We start from the raw sequence: 25529 nt of genomic DNA on the forward strand, positions 1-25529 counted from the left end.
CTTGCCTTATCTGAAAGGGGAAAATTTAGGCTACCTCATCTCAGTCTCGTTCAGCTCTCAGATTCTATTCCAAGCCTCCTTCACAACTAATTTCAGTCACTTATAAAGAAAATAAAACATTTAGAAGAGTGAGGGAGTCCATTCCTGTCACCATCTCAGACCTTTACTGATTTCAGGGAATGACTTTTACATGGAGCATTTGAAATACGGAAGTAACATCTACATTTTCTTTTGCAGAGAAAATGTGATCAGTACTGGCCTGCCGATGGGAGTGAGGAGTACGGAAACTTTCTGGTCACTCAGAAGAGTGTGCAAGTGCTTGCCTATTATACTGTGAGGAATTTTACTCTAAGAAACACAAAAATAAAAAAGGTGAATCAACAAATGATGGACATAATCAAGTGAACAATGCATTTAATGCATTTGGTCATTTTTTAAGTGAATAAGCGATAGAACCAAGAAAGGGTAAAAAGTATATAACTAAAGGCATTAAAAATTCTTATAACAGGCCAGGTGCATGGCTTACGCCTGTAATCCCAGAACACTGGGAGGCCAAGGTGGGTGAATTACTTGAAGTCAGGAGGTCGAGACTAGCCTGGCCAACATGGCGAAACCCCATCTCTACTAAAAATGCAAAAATTTGCTGAGTGTGGTGGTGCACACTTGGGAGGCTGAAGCACAGGAATCGCGTGTACCCAGGAGGCAGAGGTTGCAGTGAGCTGAGATCATGCCACTGCACTCCAGCCTGGGCAACAGAGTGAGACTCTGTCAAAAAAAAAAAAGCTTATCACCACTGCTGTCAGCCCTAAAGGTTTCTTTCAAGTCTCTAGATGCCTGCTGTGGCTTTGGAGCCAGACTGGTTTTGTTGCTGATGTTTAAAGTGAATGAGATGCATGAACAGAAATTCCTACCTTGTGTGGCAACTGCATAGGATGGCCCTGAAACAATCCCAGCATTCAACTAAAAAGAGTGGAGAGTGAAACAAGAAAAAGAAAGAAAACACGAAGAATAATGTATTACTCAGGTTCTTCAAAGAAACAGAACCAACAGAATAGAGAGATAGAGAGATTTATATTTTTAAGAATTGACTCACATGATCATGGGCATTAGCAAATCTTAAATCTGTAGGACAGGCTGACAGCCTAGAAATTCTGGTAGGATCTTTACGTTGCACTGTTAAGAAGAATTCTTTCTTCTTCAGGTAACCTATCCTATCAGTCTTTGTTCTTACAGCCTTCAAGTGGTTGAATGGAGCTCACCCACATTATGGACTATGATTTGCTTTACTCAAAGTCTACTGACTTACATGTTAATCACATCTAAAACAAATACCTTTACAGCAACATTTTGTGTGATTAGTGTTGACCAAACAATGGGCCACCATAGTATAGCCAAGTGGACACAAAATTAACCATCACAAATGACACTCTACTTTTTTTCATTCATTATGGACCCTCAACATCAAATCAAGCTATGACTCCTGACTTGCTGTTTGAGGACCCCGTGTGTGTGTGTGTGTGTGTGTGTTTGACTGTTATTAACTGCCTGAACTTTTCCAGGGCTCCCAGAAAGGAAGATCCAGTGGACGTATGGTCACACAGTATCACTACACGCAGTGGCCTGACATGGGAGTACCAGAGTACTCCCTGCCGGTGCTGACCTTTGTGAGAAAGGCAGCCTATGCCAAGCGCCATGCAGTGGGGCCTGTTGTCGTCCACTGCAGGTGAGTCTCAGAGGTGTGCCTCTAAACCCATAGAATTTCTTATACTTGCAAAAAGGAAATCAATGGAACAAAGCTTTTGCCAAAATGGTAATGATTTCTTGAAGTGAGGGTGATGAAATTATATGTTCATTTTCATAAGTATTGATCACTAGGAAATGAACATGCCAGACTCAGAATTGGATTGCTGAATATTTCTAAGCACCACATATTTTTTGATGTTGATTATTTTATTTGATTGTTCAACTGCATTTCAGCTTATTAACTATTTGAGGCAGGTGGAACAATGTTTTTGTTGTTAAACAAATATTTACCTTAACATATAACACCATGGGATAAAAATGGTTGAGCTACAACCCCTGCCCCTAGGAGTTAAAATTCTGTTTTAGAATTATTATGCCAGGCTTGCATCACAGAAGCCAAAGCACACAGATTGTGAGAAATTTGGCAAAATATATTTAAGTTGTTTTTAAACATTTTGGGACCAGAATCCCTTTTTCATTTTCTTGAGTTTTAATACATTACATTGAATGTATTGTCAATTCATTGTTGCCAAGATTTTTTAATTTCCAAGACTAGGTTGATAAATAGAAATAATGATGTTTCAATGAAAGAGAAAAATATGTTAAACATCCTTATTTAATGTTTTTAGTTAAAATAATAATAGCAGTTAATATTTATTGAGTGCTGACTGTGTGCCAAGTCTTATGATCACAAAAATCAAATTTGTTTCTATGTGAAGAATTGTTATCAAAGCGGTGTGTTTTTAGAGAAGCAAGTGTTTGCCTTTTATATATAGCTTATCTAACACATTCTAATTACCATCTCAGGAGTTAAATTTGAGAGACCCATCTTGAGGTTTTTTAATCTGTTAGCCTGATTATAAACTGAGGAAAACAGGAAGATGCAAGAAAAATAGTGCTGAAGGTCAGGGATTGTTTCCTAGCAAACAGAGAAGGACCAGGCAATTGTGCAGAGCAGGTGCTAATTTTCCACTCTAGCACTTCCTACTTGTCGCAACATTTGAAAAGAATCCCTGTGCGTGAATTCTGTCCCTCTGCTAGAGGCTTTGAAGAAGTCGATAGATAATGGCCCTTTAGAAATAACTGAAGTCATGCTTTATTCCTCACAATCTCACTGAAATGATATTTTCAGCAGAAAGCTTTATCAAATTCTTTTTCCCATTAACGCGGAAACCTTTACAAACATGTGTACCTGGAAACATAGACCTAGGGACCTTTTCTTTTCAGAATTTGGTGAAGCTAAAGCTTTCATTTTTGTCAGATTAAATGTCTATTTGCCACACTCTGATACATAATATTTTCATTGTACAATATACAATGAATAATAAATATGGTTTTTGAAAGTTTTAAAATCTCCAACAGAAATAGTGAGGTTGTTTTGCAATTAGACACATGACAAAACATTAGAAAGGGTACTTCTAAATTTGTTGTGTAAAGCATTACGCTTAACTACTAAACTGTTTACAACATTGAATTGCCAAATTTATTGTGTGGCTCACTTGCTTAAAGAAGGAAGTTATTTTAATCAACATGACAACCAGTAGTGATCTATTTTTCAAATTTATTTTATGCTTAACATTGAAATATTTATTTCTTCGTCTTCTCTTCAGTGCTGGAGTTGGAAGAACAGGCACATATATTGTGCTAGACAGTATGTTGCAGCAGATTCAACACGAAGGAACTGTCAACATATTTGGCTTCTTAAAACACATCCGTTCACAAAGAAATTATTTGGTGCAAACTGAGGTATGATTTTTAAAAGGATGACTTTATTCATCTAAGGTATGGAAATGTCACTAAAATGTAGGTGTATTCATCTCCTAGGACTGCAAAACAAAGTAATACAAACTGGGTGGGTTAGAACAACAGAAGTTTATTGTCTCATAGTTCTGATGTCTGCAGGCCCATGCCCTTCCAGAAGCCTCTAGAAGATTCTTCCTTGCCTCTTTCATCTCCTGGTAGGCCCATGCATTGCGTGGCTTGTGGCAGCACAACTCCAGTCTCAGTCTTCACTTGGCTGTTTCCCTCTGTGTCTATGTCTGTATCCAAATTTTCCTCTTATAAGCATACCAGTTATCCTCCTCCTCCAGTTGATCTCATCTTAACTGATTACATCTGTAAAAAACTTTTCTGCAAATAAAATCACACTCTGAGTTATCAGGCGGTTAGAGCTTTAATATATCTTTGTGGGGGGACACCATTCAACCCATGACACCAGTAACTGCAGCTATGTCATGAATGAGCCGATAAATTTTATCCGTTTTGTGACCTCAAATAGGGAATATCCTTTAAAATGACACTGGTCACAGAGAAGATACAGCAAAAGTCTAAGTAGAGTGGTCCACACACATCCTTGTTAGCAAAAATCTCAAGTTCTTCATATACGTAGTGGATGAATGGATTCATTTTTTTAAAAAAATATAAATTATGCTTAAATTATATCCATTTTAAGCCCATATAGTTTACCCGTAAGTGACAGAACAGCGTCAGCAAATCTGCATTTTATCTTCACTGTTTCTAAATAAAAATGAACTTAAATGGAAACCTATGAATGGCAGCTTGAAAGCAATCGGAAACACATGGCTGAGTGGGCTTCAAAACGAAACCACACCAAACTTCCTTCCATCCATTATCCTGAGCAAACTTACACACGAACAGAAAACCAAATACCACATATTCTCACTTATAAGTGGGAGCTAAATGATGAGAACACACGGAGACATAGAGGGGAACAACACACACTGGGGCCTTTCAGAGGGTGGAGGATGGGAGGAGGGAGAGAATCAGGAAAAATAACTAATGGACTAATGGGTATGAGCCTTAATACCTGGGTGATGAAATAATCTGTACAACAAACCCCCATGACACAAGTTGACCTGTGTAACAAACCTGCACATGTACCCCTGAACTTAAAATAAACATTAAAAAATAACATTCTGGTCATATAAGACCAAGGAAGAGTCCCATATGTGAAATATCAGAGAACTATTAACAACTATATATAAAATTCAGTTAAATTGTATACGACAAGTGAAAAGGAGAGTTGGCGTTGCCAGAAGGGGTAGGCCCACCAGAAGTGTAGAAGTCAAGAAAGCCCTGTCACGAAGTATAGAGGTGTCAAGTTTGAAGGATAGGCAGAGAGGACATTCCTTTGCCTTGCCAACTCTTCCTGCCTCCTACCCTATTGTGTATTGCCAACAATACATAATAAATGAAGAGCTAAGGAATGAAAAGAGGTTCTTTCTTCTGTGACCACTTCCTTTCCTCTGTCTGACTTCCTTCCAGGTTTAGTAAGCAATCTTTTGTGGGTCTTCCCCCATTCTGTAAAACTCTCCTTGTCTGTCAATGGAAGGTACTATGTTTGTAGGTAGATACATATGAGGAAAACTTAAAGTAATGTTGCTTATTGTCATTGTTTTGCCAGGAGCAATATGTCTTCATTCATGATACATTGGTTGAGGCCATACTTAGTAAAGAAACTGAGGTGCTGGACAATCATATTCATGCCTATGTTAATGCACTCCTCATTCCTGGACCAGCAGGCAAAACAAAGCTAGAGAGACAATTCCAGGTGAGTCCTCTTGGAAGCCTCTTGGATGTCACTACAGAACTGAATGTCCCTGCATCTTCTCATTTGAGTTGACAGGGTCATGTTGAGTGGGCAGTGTGGGTACAATGACTTTGTATTTGAGCCATCGTTGTTCCTTACTGTGGGCTACAGTGCCACATGGTAAATTTCAAGGAGAAACATAATTCTGAGTAGCAAGAGGAAAAGTTCTCAGAAACCTTAAACTAACTTTTATAAATGCAAACTTGGTTGAGAAAAGAAGGTCACAGAGCATAACAGAATGAACAGAAAGAACTTGTAAAACAGACTATATAAGTGCTCTTTTTACTTTGAAAAAAAAACAGACCACTTAAACATGAGTGCAGTGGCTCAGGCTGTTCCTGATACTCTTTGGAAAAAATCTGTGTCTCACTTAAAACCCCTGGACCAAAGTAGTACACACTGGAATAATAGCTTCTTCAACCCCAGTTTCTCCCCCTCACCCTGTCTCAAGGCCATAAGCCAGAGACAAGAGCATGTTTTGTCCATATTGTACTTCCCACAATACCAGCTCTCTGACTTTCAGAAATCAGTAGGCAAAGAATTCAAAAAGCAGGTGTTACTGGACCTGCCAGCTGAGACCAAAGCATTTGCAGAATCGTAGCTTTCCACAGGAATAGGGGCTATATTATTTTGCTCCACATTGTTCCTGTGCTATCCGCTTACTTCTCAGAGTTCCTGGAGAATTAGGGCCAAATTTTGAAGAATGAATATCTAGGAAGAATTTGGAAGACCTTAGAAAAACCCAGGAGAGTTAACAAATGTTGAGATTTCACTTATTTCTCCTGCTTTGCTCCCCAGTCTACAGCATAGGATGTTAGCCACCATGAATTCCTTTGGGCTGTTTGCCTTTTAAATTACTGCACGGTGTGCCTTTGGAGGTTTAAGAGAAAGATTGGGGTCAATACTGAGTTTAGAACCTGTTGTCAGAAAGTCATACATGTTTTACTCAGCCAAGCTTATCTCAGTCATAAAGGAATGCCTTAGAGGGGAAAAGAGTATGCAGTTGGGTTTCAGATAATAAAGAAATGTTAAAATATAATTAAGTTGTAAAGATATCTTTTCCCTAAATAAATTAAACACGCACACACACACACACACACACACACAATATTACCCGTTTCAACAAAACTCTCATTTAAATATGATTTTCCCCTGTGTAGTTGCATAAAAAAATTGATATGGTAAGCTAAATAATCCAGGATCAAAATGAAAATATTAACTATAAGGTCAGAATTCAATTGAAAAGAGAGATATTTTACTCTCTTTCCTGTTAACATCATACATAGGAAAATGTATTTGTGTGTATGTGTGTGTACCATCCCATAAAAAAGATATCTATTCAAGTTTGTCCGTAGAAAATTTCTTTGAAATAAGTTGAATAGCTGTTTATTCAACAAGTACTTATCAGACACCTGGCAGATGCCAGGCTTTTGTGTTATTAGAATGCAAACATGAATTTGTGAAATAAATAAATAAAGCACACCCAGCTCCTAGTCTTATGGTGCCTGCAGTCTAATAGAAGATACAGGTAAGAAAACACAAACAGGCCAGGTGCAGTGGCTCACACCTGTAATTCCTCTGTTTTGGGAGACCATGGTCAAGAACTTGAGACCAACTTGGTCAACAGAGCAAGACCCTGTCTCTATAAAAAAATTAGCTGGGTGAGTGACATGAGCCTGTAGTCCTAGCTACTCCAGAGGCTGAGGTGAGAGAATTGCTTGAGCTCAGAAGTTCAAGATTACAGTGAGCTATGATTGTGCCACTGCACTCCAGTCTGGGAGATAGAGTGAGACCTTGCCTCTAAAAAACTAAAAAAGAAACAGATAAACAAAATAGTGTGAAAAATGCCATTATAGAGGTAAAACAGGATGCTGTAGGAGTACAGGTAAGGATGCAACTTACCAGAGGAGAATTGCGTAAGATATATTTAAGAGTTGAACACCGGATTTGGTGATTCATTGGACATTTGCAGAGAGAAAGGAGAGAAAAGACACAAGCATAACTACTCAGATTCTGCTTGGGCACTGGGAAAGTAGTGATGTCATTCACCGTGATTGAGAATTCAGGAAGTGGAGGTGGTACATGCTTGAGAGGTGTGGCGAGGGAGAAGACAGTGAGATATTTCCAAATCTACCTTATTTTTAGGTTCTTGGGAGATGTCCCAATAAACATGTATATTTGGCAATTGGATACTGGGTCTGAAGCATAAGAGAGGTCTGGCCTGAAGAAATGGATTTGGGAGTGATCAGCTTAGAGATGGTTCCTTGAAGCCTTGGAATGGGATAAGATAGCCAATTAAAAATGAAATGTCTAAGAAAGGTTAGAAAGGATTACTCAAGAAAACATTTTAATTAACCTATGAATGGCCAGCCCACAAAGGAAAGGGGGGAAACTGACATCAGAAGGTAGGAGAAAATTTGGGACAGTGGAATATACTAGGATCCAAAGTAAATAATGTTTCTTGAAAGAGGAAGTGAACAGAGATGGCAAGTGCTAATGACAAATCAAGTATGTTGGGAATGGAGGAGGCCATTGGATTTAGACATAAGTTATTGATGACCTTTGTCTAAGAGCTATTTGGAAAGTATAGCATTGACGCCAGATTACAGGGAGTTAAGGAGTAAATGGATTTGAGGAATTAATGACAATTATATAACTCTTAAAACTTTTTTACTCTGGACAGAATGATTAAGATAACTATAAGAAAACTTTGAGTTAGTAAGATTTGGGGGGTGTTTATTTGGGGTTTCTTTGCTTATGTTTTAATATAAGACATGAGAGCTTCTTTAAAAACTAATGGGAAGGGAGATAATTGGAGGGTACAGAGACCCTGAGTGGTATAAAGAGGCAGCATTCAGGACACAGGTAAAGGAATTAGTGTTCAAAATCAGTAAAACCTATGTGCATGTTTACAGTAGTACACATATAGGCTCTAAGGCTGGAGGCTGAGGAAGTACTCTATGGTTTCTATTCTCTGTGAAGAGAAGGTGAGTGTGTGTGAGTGTGTGTGTGTGTGTGTGTGTGGTGTGTTGTACATATATTCCTTTTTTTTTTTTTTTTTCTCTGAGACAGGGTCTCACTCTGTCACCCAGGCTGGAGTGCAGAGGCACAATCTCGGCTCACTGCAACCTTCCTCTCCCTGGCTTAAGTGATCCTCCTACCTCAGCTTCCCAAGCAGCTAGGACTATAGCAAGTGTACACAACCACGCCTGGCTAATTTTTTAAATGTTTTTTGTAGAGATGGGTTTTCGCCATGTTGCCCAGATTGTTTCGAACTCCTGAGCTCAAGCGATCTGCCTGCTGTGGCCTCACAAAGTGCTGGAATTACAGCCATGAGCCACTGTGCCTGGCCCATTGCACACATACTCTAAAATAAAACTGTTAATAGATGCAGAGGGAAAAGGGAGATAATTTTAAGAAATCTATATCATATCAGTCATTTTCTCAGAATGTAATACAGTAAAAATTGGAAATTTACAATGAAAAGTTTCCATAAAAATTTTGATATTTGGGCATTAAAAATACCCTTTTAAATAATATACATATTTAAGAGGAAATTATAAAATCTTTAGAATTAATGGTCAAAAGAAGCACTGCATAACATTTTAAAGGTTTTAAAAATTAAATAGAAAATTAAAAATGATTAAATGAAGATTTAACAAAACCTAATGCAGGTTCTGTCAAAAGACTATTAAAATAGACAAACCTGTGTCCAGATTGATGAAGGGAGGAAAGAATGTGAGTAAATAATATTGAGATAAAAAAATAGAGATATAATTTAGAAACATTTTTAAACACAAAAGCATACTTTGAACATATTTGTGACAATACATTTGAAAACCTATATGAAATGAATAATTTATTGTATGTTCTAAAATAACTAAAAGCATATCATTGGATTGTTTGTAACACAGAGAAAGGTTAAATGCTTGAGGTGATGGATGCCCCATTTACCCTCCTGTGATTATTATGCATTGTATGCCTGTACCAGATAGCTCGTGTTTTCCATAAATATTACACCTTTTATGTACCCAAAGAAATGAAAAGTAAAAAGAATTTTTAAAGGAAAAATATAATGAAAATACACTAAAAATATATGGAAAATTTAACTAGGCCAATAGCCATTAAGGAAATCAAATCAGCTGCCTAAAATCCCACCTTCAAAATACAACCAGGCCCAAAAGAATTTAATGTCACATTTTACCAATTTTTAAGGAACAGAAAATTCCAAATGTTAGCATAAAAAATCCAGGTGGAAAACTAACCCAGCTATTTTATTGGACAAATGTAACTTCGATACCAAAACTGAACAAAGACAGAATAAGACACTTATAGGCCAGTATCAATAATCTTATTTGAAATATCAGCAACTCAAATCCAGCAGTGTATTTCTTTAATATCATGAGCAAGTAGAGTTTATAGAGTTTATTCCAAAAATGAAATGATGGTTTAACACTGGAAAATATGAATAGATTTACATACAGGAACATTATGACCCTGTCAATTAATACGGGAAAAGTAGTCAATCAAATTCTATATTGTTCATTTAAAAAAAAAAAACTCTTAATAAACCAGAAATAGAAGAAAGCTTTCTTAGCCTTCTAGAAAGTATCTATCATAAAACTACAATAAACATCATACATAAAAATTAAAATTGGAAATGCTCATAGTAGATTCAAGAAAAGATAAGGAATGTCAATTATTGGCACAACTATTCAACGTTATTCTGGAAATAGAATTAAACTAGATAGATGTATAAGGTAGAAAAGGATTTGCAGATAGATAATATAACTACCTGTAAAGAATATCAAGAGAAACAAAAGAGAAAATAATTATCTTTAATTAGAGTTTAATGAACATACATAAAAATCAACAGCATTGTTATTTGTTAGCTTTGAGTGATTAGAAAACGTATTAGAACAAAAAAGAACCCAATCATTAACAAAAACAATAACAAAACAGTAGCAAAAACTTCATCATCTCAAAAAAGACACTTAACAAAACGTGTAGTAAATATATAGAGAAATTTATAAAAGTGAATCGAAGAGCATAAAATTAGGCCCAAATAAAATATAATGTTGATACATGGAAATATTAAGATATTGCTTCTCCTTACATTGACTATAGAAGTCGATGCAGTATCAATCGAATTTACAGCAGGGTTTTTCATGGAAAATGTAGAATAGATTTTAATTTAGCATGGAAAATTAAAAAGCTGAAATATCTCACCCATACTGAAAAGGAAACAATAATAGAAGAATTCTGTTGTACTGTATATGGAAGACTTATGATGTGATATGATAGTATTGGAAAATGCAGGAATCTAGCAGAGGAATGATGCATTTGAGGAAATCTGTTATGTGGTAGAGATAACATTACATATCAGTGAAGAAACAGCAGACTAGTCTATAAATAACATTGGGAAAATTTTTATGTCAAAAAAAGTAACATTGTATCTCTACCACTCCTCAAACACTAAAATGTATTCAAGATGGATTAACTACCTAAAGGTGAAAGTAAACCTTTATAACTATTGTGAGTTCATTTTAGAAAAGAAAATATTGGGTTGGGCACAGTAGCTCACACCTGTAATCCCAATACTTTGGGAGGCCAAGGCAGGCGGATTGCTTGAGCCCAGGAGTTTGAGACCAGCCTGGGTAATATGGTGAAACCCCTTCTCTACAAAAAATACCAAAATTAGCCAGGTGTGGTGGTGCATGCCAGTAGTGCCAGCCACTCGGGAGGCTGAGGCAGAAGCTCATGAGCACAGGAGGTCGAAGATGCATGCACTTCAGCCTGGGTGACAGAGTGGAGACCTGCCTCAAAAAAGAAGAGAAGAGGAGAGGAGGGGAGGGGAGGGAAGGAGAGGGGAGGGGAGGGGAGGGAAGGGGAGGGGATGGGAAAGGAGAGGAGGGAAGGGGAGGAAAATGCATGGTAGGGCATATGTTGGAAAGTATTTCTTAATAACGTCAGGATAGAGAAGGACTTCTTACATAAAATGATAATTTGCAGAAAACAATTAAAGAAGAAAAATAAATTGGCTGTAAATCTCTGTGTGATTAAAGAAACTAAAGATGTTTCCAACTTTTTACACACTATAGGTTTACATTCAAGACAGCAAGAACCCCCTACAAATTAATAAGTGGCAATGAAGTAAAAATATGAAAACGCAATCATCAAAGAAGATATCTTAATGACTAATGAGCACCAAAATTCACCATTTCACAGAAATTAAGACAATGCAAATCAAAACCTTGATATATTATTTTTCATTTATCTGATGTCAAAAATTAAACACTGAATAACTGAATACTCCTAATGCTCTATGGAAACCGTCACACATGTGCATATTAAGAGACATACAGGAGATGCTCATAGCTATAAAGCTGTACAATTGCAAAACACTGCAAATACCCAAACATTCACTAGTTGAGGAGTAGATAAACAGAATGTAGATTATTCATGTAATGGAGTAGTAACAGAAGGAATAAATAAAACTGAATTATATACATATATATGTATATACACACACACGATGTAATTTACCTCCAAACGTCTGTGTGAGATTTAAATAGAGGAAATGGAGGTTGCACATCTATAGTGGAAGCCATGAGGAAGATTCTCTCAATGCTAAAAGAATTACTAGAGATTTCTTTGCTTCTTATAACTCCCCTGGTGTAAAACATAGCAGCTCCAGGAAGTTCACTAAAACAAGGTTAAATTCAAGGAATTATTGGAAAACATTTCATATATATTTTTAGTCAGTATCTTATCTTGATTGGTGTATGTGTGTGTGTGTGTGTGTGTATTTGGGGGACTTAAATGAAATCACCTATATATTTTTTTACTTTCTTACCCAGCTCCTGAGTCAGTCAAATATACAGCAGAGTGACTATTCTACAGCCCTAAAGCAATGCAACAGGGAAAAGAATCGAACTTCATCTATCATCCCTGGTAAGTTGTGTTGATCCTTGAAGAAACAACTTTTTTAAAATAATAAAAGCCTTGTAGGAAATTTGGCAATATTTGTATACCTTTGGAGCAAATGGAGCACATTCAGATATTTTTAATTTTGTCCAATATGTAACTGTTCCAAAGGACTCATAAATCCTTGAAGTCTTATCTAAATATGCAAAATGTATAGAAAAATTAGCTTACAGATCAGAGACACTTCAACTTGAAAAATGCAGCTATATTTTACATCTGGCATGGGGAAAAGATGGTACAGTGCTGTGAGCATGAGTTTTTTTGTTTTGTTTTGTTTTACAATGAATGTTCTGTGTTCCAGTGGAAAGATCAAGGGTTGGCATTTCATCCCTGAATGGAGAAGGCACAGACTACATCAATGCCTCCTATATCATGGTAAGTCAGAGAAGTCACTGAGGAGACTCCCAGCTTGTGTTACAGGGATCAAAACCAGAATGGGCTGCCAGAAGGAAAGACTACAGGCATGGGCAAATGAGTGGTAAATTTAACTTAAATCTGTTGACTGCAAGCCCACAGTCCACAGCAACAGTTGTAATAACAGCATGCTTTTATGTGTGCTGGGACTGAAGAAACCTCAAGCAAGACCAATTAGTAGATGCGGGAACACAAACTCACCATTCAGGGCTGATGAGTAGGTATAAAACTTATACCTGCTTATCTAAAAGGCTTTATTTCCTTCACTAAGGCAGAACCCCTGAGCAAACCCAGGATTCACCGGCTTCAGCAAAGTCTAACCTCACTGACTTCACTACTCCAGGTTTGCAGCATGATTCTTAGCCTGCAAACTGGGCTCATTTTAGGACCTGGATTTCTAAAGATACAATGCTTTTCTTCTGCATTTACATCTTTTGTGTGAGGGATGAGTGTTTTAGTAGCTGTTGTGTGACCTTCATTAACATTTAAGGTCAATCAATCATGGAGCTTGGCTTCTGATGAAAAGCTCCTAATTCTTATTCCAAAACCTCTGTTCTATTTATCCAGCAAAGAAAATATTAAGGAATATCTATGCAGGAAACACAGGGATGTGTGGTAGTGGCATCTAAATACATTCACATTTCAAATGAGCCACTGGGTGATAGGAACGGGATCTGAAACAGAAGGGGCTAGAAGAGCCAGGACTTTAGTAACAGTATAAATATCACAGTTAACCCAATAGCTCTAGCTTCTAGGTATCTGTAGCAAAATATGCAAGGTGTCTCCCTGGTTCCTCCCTTGTAGAGGCACCGAGGTGTCTGGACACCAAAGTGGGAAATGTAAACTCTCCTGTAGATTTCCCACTCTCTGTGGAGTAAGAGACAGTATCCACAAAGCAGTTTGGTAAGTCTACAGCTAGAGGTGTGTTTTTAATGAAACTGTTCCAGTTTCTCTATCAGCTTAGCTGATAGCTACCATCCTCAGTGACCACCAGAGGCCCACACGAAAGAGCACCAATATGGGATTCACCTGCATGGATTCCGTTGAGCAGTCTCACCTAAAGTCTTCAATGACAAAAGCACAGTGTGAAAGTTCAGAGTTTTTGGAATTTATGGACCCTGAGGAGTTCATGGCACTGGAGGCCACACGCATAGAGCTTAGGCAGAGCAAGCAGGGAAAGAGAGAAAAGGACCCATGAACCAATGCCTTTATCGGGTCCAGGGCATTATCCAAGCAGGTTTTCCACGGGGAGTTTTACTTGATGGGTTTAAAGCAAGCAGGCACAAGTCCCAGGAGGTCACGTAATGACTGAGAGGTATTTACTATGGCATATCTGCAAAGTCCATGTAGGTGTGAGGGTCAGCAAGGCCAACCAATCAGACTGTTCCGTAGTGAAATGGTCACTATGGAGCAGTTTTGCAAGTGAAATACCCGGATCGATCACTTTAAGGAACTGGTGGATGGGACGATGTAGAACTGGAAACTGTATCAAGGGTGACTGAACCCTGCTTCTGGCATGACAAAGTCCAACTTACATTTAAAAGGAGTACCAAGGCAACATAAAAATCATAAACATTCACTACAAGATGATAGGTAACCTTGAATACTACATCTGACTTCTTAAGGCAAACTTGGACACAACGCTTAATTTCTAAAGCTTCAGTTTAATCATCTGTAAAATGGGGATCATAATTCCTATCTCACAGTACTGCTGTGAGGAACAAACGATTTAAAAGAAAAAAAAAAAAAAAACATGTAGTGTCACACCTAACACAGGAAGTGCCCAGTAAGCATTGGCTATAATAATCATATTACTACATACAGACACAATCTGCAATTCAAAAGACTATTTTGACTTAAGGTCCATTGATATATAAATGTTTATCTGAATGTTTAAAGGCATACGCCAGTGCTGTTTTTGTCTTCTCTTTGGTTTTGTAGGGCTATTACCAGAGCAATGAATTCATCATTACCCAGCACCCTCTCCTCCATACCATCAAGGATTTCTGGAAGATGATATGGGACCATAATGCCCAACTGGTGGTTATGATTCCTGATGGCCAAAACATGGTAAGTCCCTTAGACCACTTTTGGGACTTTCTTTACAGAGGAATGTCAGGTTACAAATAGCAAAAAGTCCAGCATACAAACAAGCAATTTTGTTTTCAACTAATAAACTAATGTCATTGAAGGCATACTCTTCTACTGTTGGGCTTGGTTTCATTATACAATCTACTAGGCCAAAGTGATGAATAAAAGTTTTAAATGAAAGTAGATATAAATGAACTTAAATGTATGTGTTTTGTGACATTGCTTAAGAAAATTAGAATCACAGCCATGAAAGAAATCAGTCTATATGCTTCTATTTACATTTTTAAAATAAAATGTGTTAGAATATTTAGAGATTCCCTGTGTTTAAGGAGGTCTCTAATTTTTTCTTTAAAAAAAGACCTAGTTAGAATTAAGCGAGTTCCTAGTATAGGAAGGACTTTTTTAGTATAAGAAAAGCAGGGATATCCCATCCCCTTCTTTATATGTGTTTGGAGAACCCAACGAGTAAAATAAAGTAAATATTTCATTTAGGCTTTACATGTTTACTTAGCTTTGATATTCAGTTCTTGTCTATAAAGTTATTGTGTGACCATTACACATGAGGCTGGAAATTTCTGAGCTCTTAAGATCACTTGAATCTTCTCTACTCAGTTGTCAATTACAGAAGCAATAAGCTTATCATTGTTGTTGATAGCTAAGAGCATAAAATAATAAAGCAATAATTTGGGTTCCTAAGTATGGTATTTTATTCAGCACATCAATCTAGTTGAAGGCACTAGGAAGATTTTAAGAGTAAATATTCAGATTCAAAGAAAAATTGGAGTTGAAATTTCTGTGCCAACCAATTAACTTTATTTCACAATCTGACTTATTGGGCATTTTATTAAAATCTAAACTCTTCTTTCATTTGCAATTCTCCAGGCAGAAGATGAATTTGTTTACTGGCCAAATAAAGATGAGCCTATAAATTGTGAGAGCTTTAAGGTCACTCTTATGGCTGAAGAACACAAATGTCTATCTAATGAGGAAAAACTTATAATTCAGGACTTTATCTTAGAAGCTACACAGGTAAGGATATAAGTTAAATGACAAACTTTTTATCTTAAACACATGTTAAACGTATTCTGACCTAAGGATCTTTCCTAGAAATGAAAAGCATGATTCTGATTTTTTCCCAATTGAGACAATTACACAAATAATCAAATTACTTTGTCACTTTCATTTTCAAAATGGTATAGAATCATTAAACAATTAGTCATCACTACATCATTCCTGAATTTTACACACACAGAAAATCAAAGCTCATGTACTCTAGATTAGTGGTTGACAGAACTTAGGTGGAAAATAAACACAGTAAAAGAATAAATGTATTAATTCTAATTCTCATGTTTTAATGTAAGCCCTTACCTTGTAGTCTCCTAAGTAAAATGGGAAAAATACTACCTGACGAAACTTACTATTCTCTACAAATGTAGAAAGTTGATGAGTGATAGTGATGTAATAAGTTGATAAGTGAAGTGCTTTGAAAACATGCAGTACAACAAACTAGGAATATTTTACTAAAGTCTTGGTTATCTATTACACAAGATACTGTTGTTATCTACAAGATAATACATTATTTTACTAAACTCTTAATTATATGCAAATATCTATTATTGAATTATTTGTCAATAATTATTTACATAGAGCTATAGTAAAATACTAAAAGATACTAATAATGATGTCTAAGAAATATGAGATTCAGAGTACCTTCTCAATCTGACAAAGATTAAATCATGTTCCACAATGAGAACCCCTGGACACAGGAAGGGGAATATCACACTCCGGGGCCTGTTGTGGGGTGGGGGGAGTGGGGAGGGATAGCATTAGGAGATATACCTAATGTAAATGATGAGTTAATGGGTGCAGCATACCAACATGGCACATGTATACATATGTAACAAACCTGCACGTTGTCCACATGTACCCTAGAACTTAAAGTATAATTTTAAAAAAATGCATTCAAAAAAAAAAGAAAGAAAAAGAAAATCATGTTCCAAATAATTTGAATGTTGCACTTTTCTCAATAATTTGAATGTTGCAGTTTTCAGTTCTGAAAACTGGTACATATATGGTATACAAGAAGATTCTCTATTTATTCTCTAGAATATTTAAATGACCAATACATATAAACTTGATAATACAAGTAACTAATAGTGTAAACAGCATAGCAGTGGAATAGTATCCTATCTCATTAAAATAAAAAAGACTTAGGTCTTTATTTGTAAAATGAGGGGCAGGAACTAGAAGGCGCCTAAGGTCCCTGAGAGCTCTTAATATTCCATGCTAAGTTCTACCTCTGATTATTCCCTGATCACTTCAGTAGCATCCATCTAGATCTGCCATCTCTCATGCCTTCTTCTCATTATTCCTAGTTAGTAAGAAAGCCTATTACAAGAGTAATAATCATTAGATACCTATTATCTTGTCACACTCATTATCCTGATCACTGATCATGTTTAATATCTTGCTCGGCACTGGGAAATTAGCACTGTTTTTCTCCTAGTATTACGCAGAAAATAAACTAGATAACACAGGTTCCTGATTGATCCCAATTCAGTATGTCTTTTCTATGTAAATCAGCTATTATGGACAGCTTGATGATCCAGGAGCCCAACTCAGGGATCAACAATATTTCTATAACAAAGATCAAAAAAGAAGGAAAGACTAAAGTGGACAGTTTCATTAACTTCAGACATTTTTAAAAACTTTACCCAAATATCACAACATTTGAGGTTAGTAGACAAGTGAAGGTCTATGCTACTGAGCTCAAAAGCTAGGGGTCTTTTATTTATGTATTTGTTATGAGGACTATTTTTAAGAATTTATTAAATATTGAATATATTTAAGATATTATATGTTCAAGGTTTAACAATTATGTTAAGTTACTTTTACCCACTATTGACTTTAAGAAATAGAACATGGCCTTGACCATCAAGTCTTCCATGTGCTCCCTATCCCCTTCATCCTCTCCTCACTTCAGAAGTAGCCTCTTCCTGAATTACTGTTTATTGCGCTCTCATCTTATTTTATCATTTAACCCTTGTCTTTGTTTTCCTTCACACGTGTGCTGCTTACTTTTAAATATCTGTGAACTTTATATAAATTATGTGTATTATGCTACTGAGATTTATCCATGTATTTCGGTATAGTTCAAATTCATTTACTGCTGCTGCTTAGCATTCCAGATAATACATATCTTGTTTTGTATTTTACATGCAAATTATTACTTGTTTGTTGTGTTTTGTCTTGGTTTGGTGTTGCTATTACAAACAGTGCTGATATGAATATTTTTAGTCACATGCAAAATTTCCTCATGGGGATATCCTGGGAATTCCCCTGCTGTGTTATCATGTTGGATCATCTTCAACTTTTAACTTTACTAAATGAAGTCAATTGTTTTCCAAAGTCGTCCTACAAAGGTATCCTCTCATCAGGAATGTATGAGTGCGCTACATCCTCATCAGTGCTTGTGCTGGGAATGAAACGGCATCTCTTGTTGGTTTTAATTTACATTTCTCTTGTTGAAAATGAAGCTTTCAACATAACTTTATATTTTTACATAATTATTTACATAAATAATATTTTTACTTAAAAATATGTTTTATAAATAATATTTTTACATAAACATATTTTTATATAAATTAATTGACCATTCAGATTTTATCTTTTGTACTGTGTCTGTTCATTATTTTTGCCCGTTTTTCTGTTAGGTTATTTATCACTTACTGATTTATCGGAGGTCTCGTATTGTGGATACTAATCCTTTGTCAGCTGCATATATTGCAAATACTTTCTCCCAGTTTGGGATTTGAATTTTTTACTTTCTTTGTGATTCTTTTCTTTTCTTTGTCTTTTTTGTTGTGAAAGAAAAGTTTTGAAGTTTAATCTATATGAATGTATTGATCTTTTTATTCCTGGCCTTTAAAAGGAAACCATCATTTAGTATCTTAAAAAATTACTATTTACCCTGAAATCATGAAGATGCTCTCTTACACTGTTTTCCAAACGTACCACCTGAAATTGACTTTTTGTATTATATTTTGTGAGACAAGGGTTCGGTTTCATTATTTTCCATGTGATACCCATTGTCCCACCATTATTTATGAATTGGCAATATCAGTTCAGTCATTCATATACATATAGTTTATATATATATGTGCTTGTTCTAGGACATTTATTTTATTCCATTGGTCACTTCGTTCATCCCTCAGCCACAATGGCAGTGTTTTACTTCTTATAGCTTAGAGTAATTCTTGATATCTGATGAGTTAATTTCCTCTATTGTTTTTCTTATTTACCAGTATCTTGGCTATTTTGACCTTTTGCACTTTTATGTAAAATTTAGGTTCTGCTACTTGTTTTTAAATGTATCATTTTTTTAAAAAAGTACACCTTTGGAAACTGGAGGTGAGAAGTTTAAGGGATTTATCAAGTCACAGTCTTTTTAGTCACTTAAGTAAGAATCAGAATTGGGATCCGAGTTGAACCTAGATCTCTACCTCCTTGTCGGTGTTTTCTCCACTGTGTCATGCAATCTCCTTTTACTTAAGCCTGAGGATTACTGATAGGTGAAGGAAGTGTATGCTATTTTCAAAACAAATTTTAACACCAATGATTTCCTTTTATAAATTTGAATTTAGCAGTGCAAATACATCTTTGGTACATAGTTTCATGGTTTGTAAGCATTGTCATATTTCACCCACAGATAGAGTTTATTTTTAGAATAAAAAAAGAAATTATGTTTTTTTGATTCTATTAGTAAATCTATGCATGGTAAATGTAGCATCACAACTGTTTCTTCCTTCCACCATGAAGAATGTGCTGCAACTACTGCTGCTCACTCATGCCTGCCATTGGGTTTTATTACCTTACTGTAATTCCTGATTTTCCTTAATGATTCCACTCCTGGTAAACTGTCACTAACTAACATTACTTTGTTTTTTCTTGTTATAGGATGATTATGTACTCGAAGTGAGGCACTTTCAGTGTCCTAAATGGCCAAATCCAGATAGCCCCATTAGTAAAACTTTTGAACTTATAAGTGTTATAAAAGAAGAAGCTGCCAATAGGGATGGGCCTATGATTGTTCATGATGAGTAAGTTCCGTATGTTAGATTGTTTCACACCTGCACATTCTCTAGGCATATGTATATTTCTGTTGTCTTCAGACAAACCTAATGCTTTGGACCCACTGTGATGATTCAGCCATGGTGGATTATCTTCATCTTATCAGTAAAGTTAACACAGAACATTTTTTTTTTTTTACTTCACTTGAAGTCCCTGTTGAAGACAGAGAATGGGGTCATGATCACAAGTATCTTCTCTTGCATTTGATGCTGAGAACACTTTGTATACTAAGTCAGTGTTTTAGCAGTGAAATTTTACAGGAGCCAACCAGAGAGGCATTTTCAGTCATTGATTTCCTGGCATAGCAGTGAAATTGATACGATTGTTATTTTTCAGGAACAAGAAACTTCATCCAATAAATCTTCCTAGGATTCCATCATAAACAAATAAAAAATGCATATGCTGAACTTATGTTATAAATATATAAAATACAGTTTGTTATATATGCATTTATACATTTATATGTGTATTATACATGTCTTTATATGATACTCTCAGGTTATTTTTTATTATTGCCAACTCCTTTCATAGTATACAAATAATAAACCATAAGCAAATACTAAACTTCTGTAAAGTATTCCACTATTAATATCATGAACGCTTGGCAATATTTCAGATTAAATCATAGTTCTTTGTGCAAAAAGTGAAGAGAGACAATTCATTAAAAGTTTCAGTGTTTTCATTGCAAAGTTGTCAAGGCTATATGCTTTGTGAGTTCTAAATTTGAGTGGTGCATCTCAATGGAATCTTTGTTTCTTTTCTTTTTTTTTACAAGGCATGGAGGAGTGACGGCAGGAACTTTCTGTGCTCTGACAACCCTTATGCACCAACTAGAAAAAGAAAATTCTGTGGATGTTTACCAGGTAGCCAAGATGATCAATCTGATGAGGCCAGGAGTCTTTGCTGACATTGTAAGTAACAAGGCAGTGAACCAAATTTTTCACTGATAGAGTACTACTAACTTCCTAGAGGCTGCTGAAATCTTATCATGTATCAAGAAAGATCTTATTAACTGATAACATTAGTATGTAGTTTTCAAGCTGAATTACAAGTCCACAATCCATAGAACAATAGACATTTAAAATTTATACTTCAGAAAATTTATGGATAAAAACTTTTAAATCTCATGTTTGCCTTTGTGCACAATAGTAAACAATGCAAATAAGCTTAGGTGAATGTAGAATTCGTAGGCTCATCTTCAGCTCTTCGGTCTATTTAAGGGCCTTATAAAGGGACCTTCTTCAAAGCTCCAGCCCAGACCAGTTGGCAGGAGGTCAAGGTTATCTTCGTGCACATGCACTGCAGAGGAGCCCCTAATAAGTCTCATTCAGGGCCGCTGAGTTGTGTCAAGCTTGTGCTGCATAAAACTCCTTTCTGGAGATGCACAGTTCGCAAAAGCATTTAATTATGCACTGCTTCACATGTGCGCCTCATGGTTTTCAGCTATGGTGCTGCTCACTGGTTCAGGTTCTCTGCAGCTACCTCTCCCCAAACTGCCTGAGATGGCATTTGTAAGAGAAAAACTGTTTCATTCTTCTATGTGCCACTACTCTGAGACTACAGCAGAGCAGGTGCTTACCTTTGCTCATAGCAGGGCATAGGACCAGTCAGGCTGATAGAATGTGAAATTCTTCTTATTGGTGAACAGTGAAGGATTGCATTCTATATGGGTCCCTGGGCTAACAGTACAGTCATTCCTGAGATCTTTCCATAAAGAGACAGACTCAGTGGATTTTCTAACAAGTAGAGAAAGAAGAAGAAACTTGTTTCTGAGTGAGTTACAGGTGTCCAGTGCCAAACAGTTTCCCCCACAAGTTAACAGAACCCTGTCTCATCACCTTCTGATTTCATGAATAAGAATTAAGTACTTATTGGCAAATGTATGTAGGTTAATTTTCTAGGTCAGTGAATAGTCTGCCAATTGCAACATTAATTTAATCAGAAGAGACATCAGTATAGGTTATGTACATCTGCTGAGTATAACAGTGCCCTTAACACATTGTCCTTTCATGAACAGTGCTGAAATGTGTCTAAAAATATTTCTTCTTTTTACAAATGTATGTCTTCACTGAGCTTAAAAACCTCCCATCTTCTGTTCTCTAGGAGCAGTATCAGTTTCTCTACAAAGTGATCCTCAGCCTTGTAAGCACAAGGCAGGAAGAGAATCCATCCACCTCTCTGGATAGTAATGGTGCAGCATTGCCTGATGGAAATATAGCTGAGAGCTTAGAGTCTTTAGTTTAACACTGAAAGGGGTGGGGGAACTCACATCTGAGCATTGTTTTCCTCTTCCTAAAATTAGGCAGGAAAATCAGTCTAGTTCTGTTATCTGTTGATTTCCCATCACCTGACAGTAACTTTCATGACATAGGATTCTGCTGCCAAATTTATATCATTAACAATGTGTGCCTTTTTGCAAGACTTGTAATTTACTTATTATGTTTGAACTAAAATGGTTGAATTTTACAGTATTTCTAAGGATGGAATTGTGGTATTTTTTTCTGTATTGATTTTAACAGAAAATTTCAATTTATAGAGATTAGGAATTCCAAACTACAGAAAATGTTTGTTTTTAGTGTCAAATTTTTAGCTGTATTTGTAGCAATTATCAGGTTTGCTAGAAATATAACTTTTAATACAGTAGACTGTAAATGAAACACTCTTGCCTATGATATTCAACATTTTACAACTGCAGTATTCACCTAAAGTAGAAATAATCTGTTACTTATTGTAAATACTGCCCTAGTGTCTCCATGGACCAAATTTATATTTATAATTGTAGATTTTTATATTTTACTACTGAGTCAAGTTTTCTAGTTCTGTGTAATTGTTTAGTTTAATGACGTAGTTCATTATCTGGTCTTACTCTACCAGTTTTCTGACACTGTATTGTGTTATCTAAGTCATTAACTTTGTTTCAGCATGTAATTTTAACTTTCGTGGAAAATAGAAATACCTTTGTTTTGAAAGAAGTTTTTATGAGAATAACACCTTACCAAACATTGTTCAAATGGTTTTTATCCAAGGAATTGCAAAAATAAATATAAATATTGCCATTAATTTGTGTTTGCTTGTGGAGCATTGTGCTGAAACCTGTGTGGCAGAAAATTGTGGATGTGGGTCCCCCTATGATGATGGCACAAAAAAAAAAAACGGCTAGTAGGATGGGACAGGATTTAGAGTGGTGGGTCCCAAACTGTGCATTGAAATACACAGGGAAGTCACAAAACTTTCCACTTGTGAGGAAAACACAGCAACATGTGCAGACACTGCACAAACTTTTACTATTAAATTATTTGAACTTTACTACTTAATGAACAGAACAATTATGTATTTCTTTTGGCTTGGGGAGTGCTATGATCTGAATGTTTATGTCTCCTGACAATTTATCCCCTCACCCTCAAGGTGATAATATTAGGAAGTAGGACCTTTGGGAGGTGATTAGGTCATGACGGCAGAGCTCTCATAAATGAGATTAGTGTCATAAAAGAGGCCTGAGCGAGACCCTTCACCCCTTTCGCTGTGTGAAATTATGATGAGAAGGCAGCAAGAAAGCAAGCCTTCACCAGGCATCGAATCTGCGGGCACCTTGATCTCGGAACTTCCCAGCCTCCAGAAGTGTGAGAAATAAATCTATGTTTGTTTATAAGCCACCACATTTATGGTATTTTGTTACAGCAGTCTGAATGGACCAAGACACAGAATTCTGAAAATGTTACTGATGAATTAAGAGCATCATGTACCAAGAAATGTTGGGAACTTCCGGTTTAGAAACTAGCTGGAAGTTAGAAGTAGGCAGATTTGCTAGTCAGAGACTCCAATATAAGCAAAGGTTAAGGAGGGGATTGGAAAAGGCATAGACAGACAAGGACTAGGAGGTAAAAAAAAATCCAGAATGGAAAAAGAGAAGAGGTCCCATGTTGAGCAAATCATCAAGATCCAAGAGCCACGTGGAACTGAAATGCAGGAAAATGGAATCATTAGTATCAGGCAGACTTTGATGCTTGCAGCAGTCCCCTGCCTCTGCCAGGAGTGTTTTATAATACTACCTACAAAGGAGCTCACTGTTCCCTAAGAATGCTCAGCTCAGGGCCCAGAACAGGAAGCCAGAGAAGTTTTGTTTAAACCAGTGGCTCTCAAAATATGATTCCCAGATTTGTAGCATGGACAAAATCAGGGAACTTGTTAGAAATGGAATTCTCAGACTCCCATCTGTCAGAAACTCTGGGGGCTAGGGCCCAACAATCTAATGAATGCTAAAGTTTCAGAACCATTGCTCTATAGCAACAACACTTCAGGGAGCCTCCAGCTACCTCAAGCAATATCAAGAAATTTTCACGATGTCTTTAAAATAGAGCTAAAATTAATTAGCTTTCCTTTTTATGCGAGTTTTCTTTTAAAGCAATAGTCATGGGAGATATGAAATAGAAATAGGCACACAAAAAAAGTCTCATAAATAGTAGTGTGACAAATCCCCAAATGGTGATAAGCACCACTCTGCAAGGTACAAAAAGAATTAATGTACTTCTTAATTCTCCTCCCAGGGAGGAAGGACACAAGGTTAATTCTGAATTCCTTTGTTGCTTTTCTAACCTTATCTCCTTGTCCTCTTGTTTTACAGTTTTATCACCACCCACAATGTCTAATCATGAGCTGATCTGAATCAGTAATACATGTCACCTCAATTATTTTGTCTATTTTTCCCTTAGCCTTTGTCCCAGGAACAAGCAGCCTTTGAGGAGATACAGAATTTTTTACCCTTTAAGGTTATTTATTTAGTAATGTGACTTACAGAGTCTTGTCCAACAGAAAATAATTATGCAGTAACATGTATATCATATCAATTATGCATTCTTATATAAATGTTAATAAATATATTCTGAAACAGATTAAAAAGAAAATTCCTGTCAGATACAGCAACATTTTCTCTTTCCTTGATCCTTAACTCTGAGGCAATAATCAGCTATGAGACAAATGAAAATAAATGAAGCCAAATAAGTCAGTCAGGTAAATATCACTCGATTTTTCCATCCAACACCAAAATTTCATTCCTTGTGTTTAACACATTCACAGCTTTTTTCCATATATTGTTTTATTTTTATAATTGTGGTCTCATTGTGAATATGTTTTTATGCTTCTTTTTATAGTGATATAGGCATTTTTTATTACACATAATCTATAAGCCTACCTTTACCAAGGCTATATAATATTTCATTCAGTATAGTGGTTTCAAAGAAGGGGACATTTGACACTGTCTGGCAATGTCTGGAGATATTTTTGATGATTACAACTAGCCAGAGGGTGAGGGGTGCTACTAGCAACTACTGGGTAGAAGCCAGAGATGCCACCAAACATTCAACAATGCATAGGACAGTCCTCACAACAAAGAATCACCCAGAACACAACGTCGATAGTGCCAAGACAGAGAAACCCTGTTCTTACACTATGGATCTTGTAATAATTCTCCTAATATTGTTTTTTTTTGTTGTTTGTTTTTTGTTGTTGTTTTTTGTTTTGTTTTTTTTGTTTTGTTTTTTCTTTTTTTTTTTTTTTG

The 25529-nt window shown here is 36.2% G+C and overlaps 1 protein-coding gene across 4 annotated transcripts in view; it reads left to right on the forward strand.

Annotated features, from left to right (window-relative positions):
* Window positions 1-23035, forward strand: part of PTPRZ1 (protein tyrosine phosphatase receptor type Z1) — a 187816-nt gene extending 164781 nt beyond the window's left edge. For all 4 annotated transcript variants that reach the window (XM_054496480.2, XM_054496481.2, XM_054496482.2 and 1 more), the window contains 11 exons: window positions 238-372; window positions 1560-1723; window positions 3354-3489; window positions 5168-5314; window positions 12214-12307; window positions 12642-12715; window positions 14696-14824; window positions 15728-15874; window positions 19802-19944; window positions 20751-20886; window positions 22079-23035. In XM_054496480.2, the coding sequence (XP_054352455.1) occupies window positions 238-372; window positions 1560-1723; window positions 3354-3489; window positions 5168-5314; window positions 12214-12307; window positions 12642-12715; window positions 14696-14824; window positions 15728-15874; window positions 19802-19944; window positions 20751-20886; window positions 22079-22219 (1446 nt within the window). In that variant the 3' untranslated portion in view covers window positions 22220-23035. The remainder of the gene's footprint in view (window positions 1-237; window positions 373-1559; window positions 1724-3353; window positions 3490-5167; window positions 5315-12213; window positions 12308-12641; window positions 12716-14695; window positions 14825-15727; window positions 15875-19801; window positions 19945-20750; window positions 20887-22078) is intronic.
* The last annotated feature ends 2494 nt before the right edge of the window (window positions 23036-25529 follow it).

Source organism: Pongo pygmaeus, chromosome 6 (genome assembly GCF_028885625.2).
Source record: "Pongo pygmaeus isolate AG05252 chromosome 6, NHGRI_mPonPyg2-v2.0_pri, whole genome shotgun sequence".
Classification (NCBI taxonomy): Eukaryota; Metazoa; Chordata; class Mammalia; order Primates; family Hominidae; genus Pongo; species Pongo pygmaeus.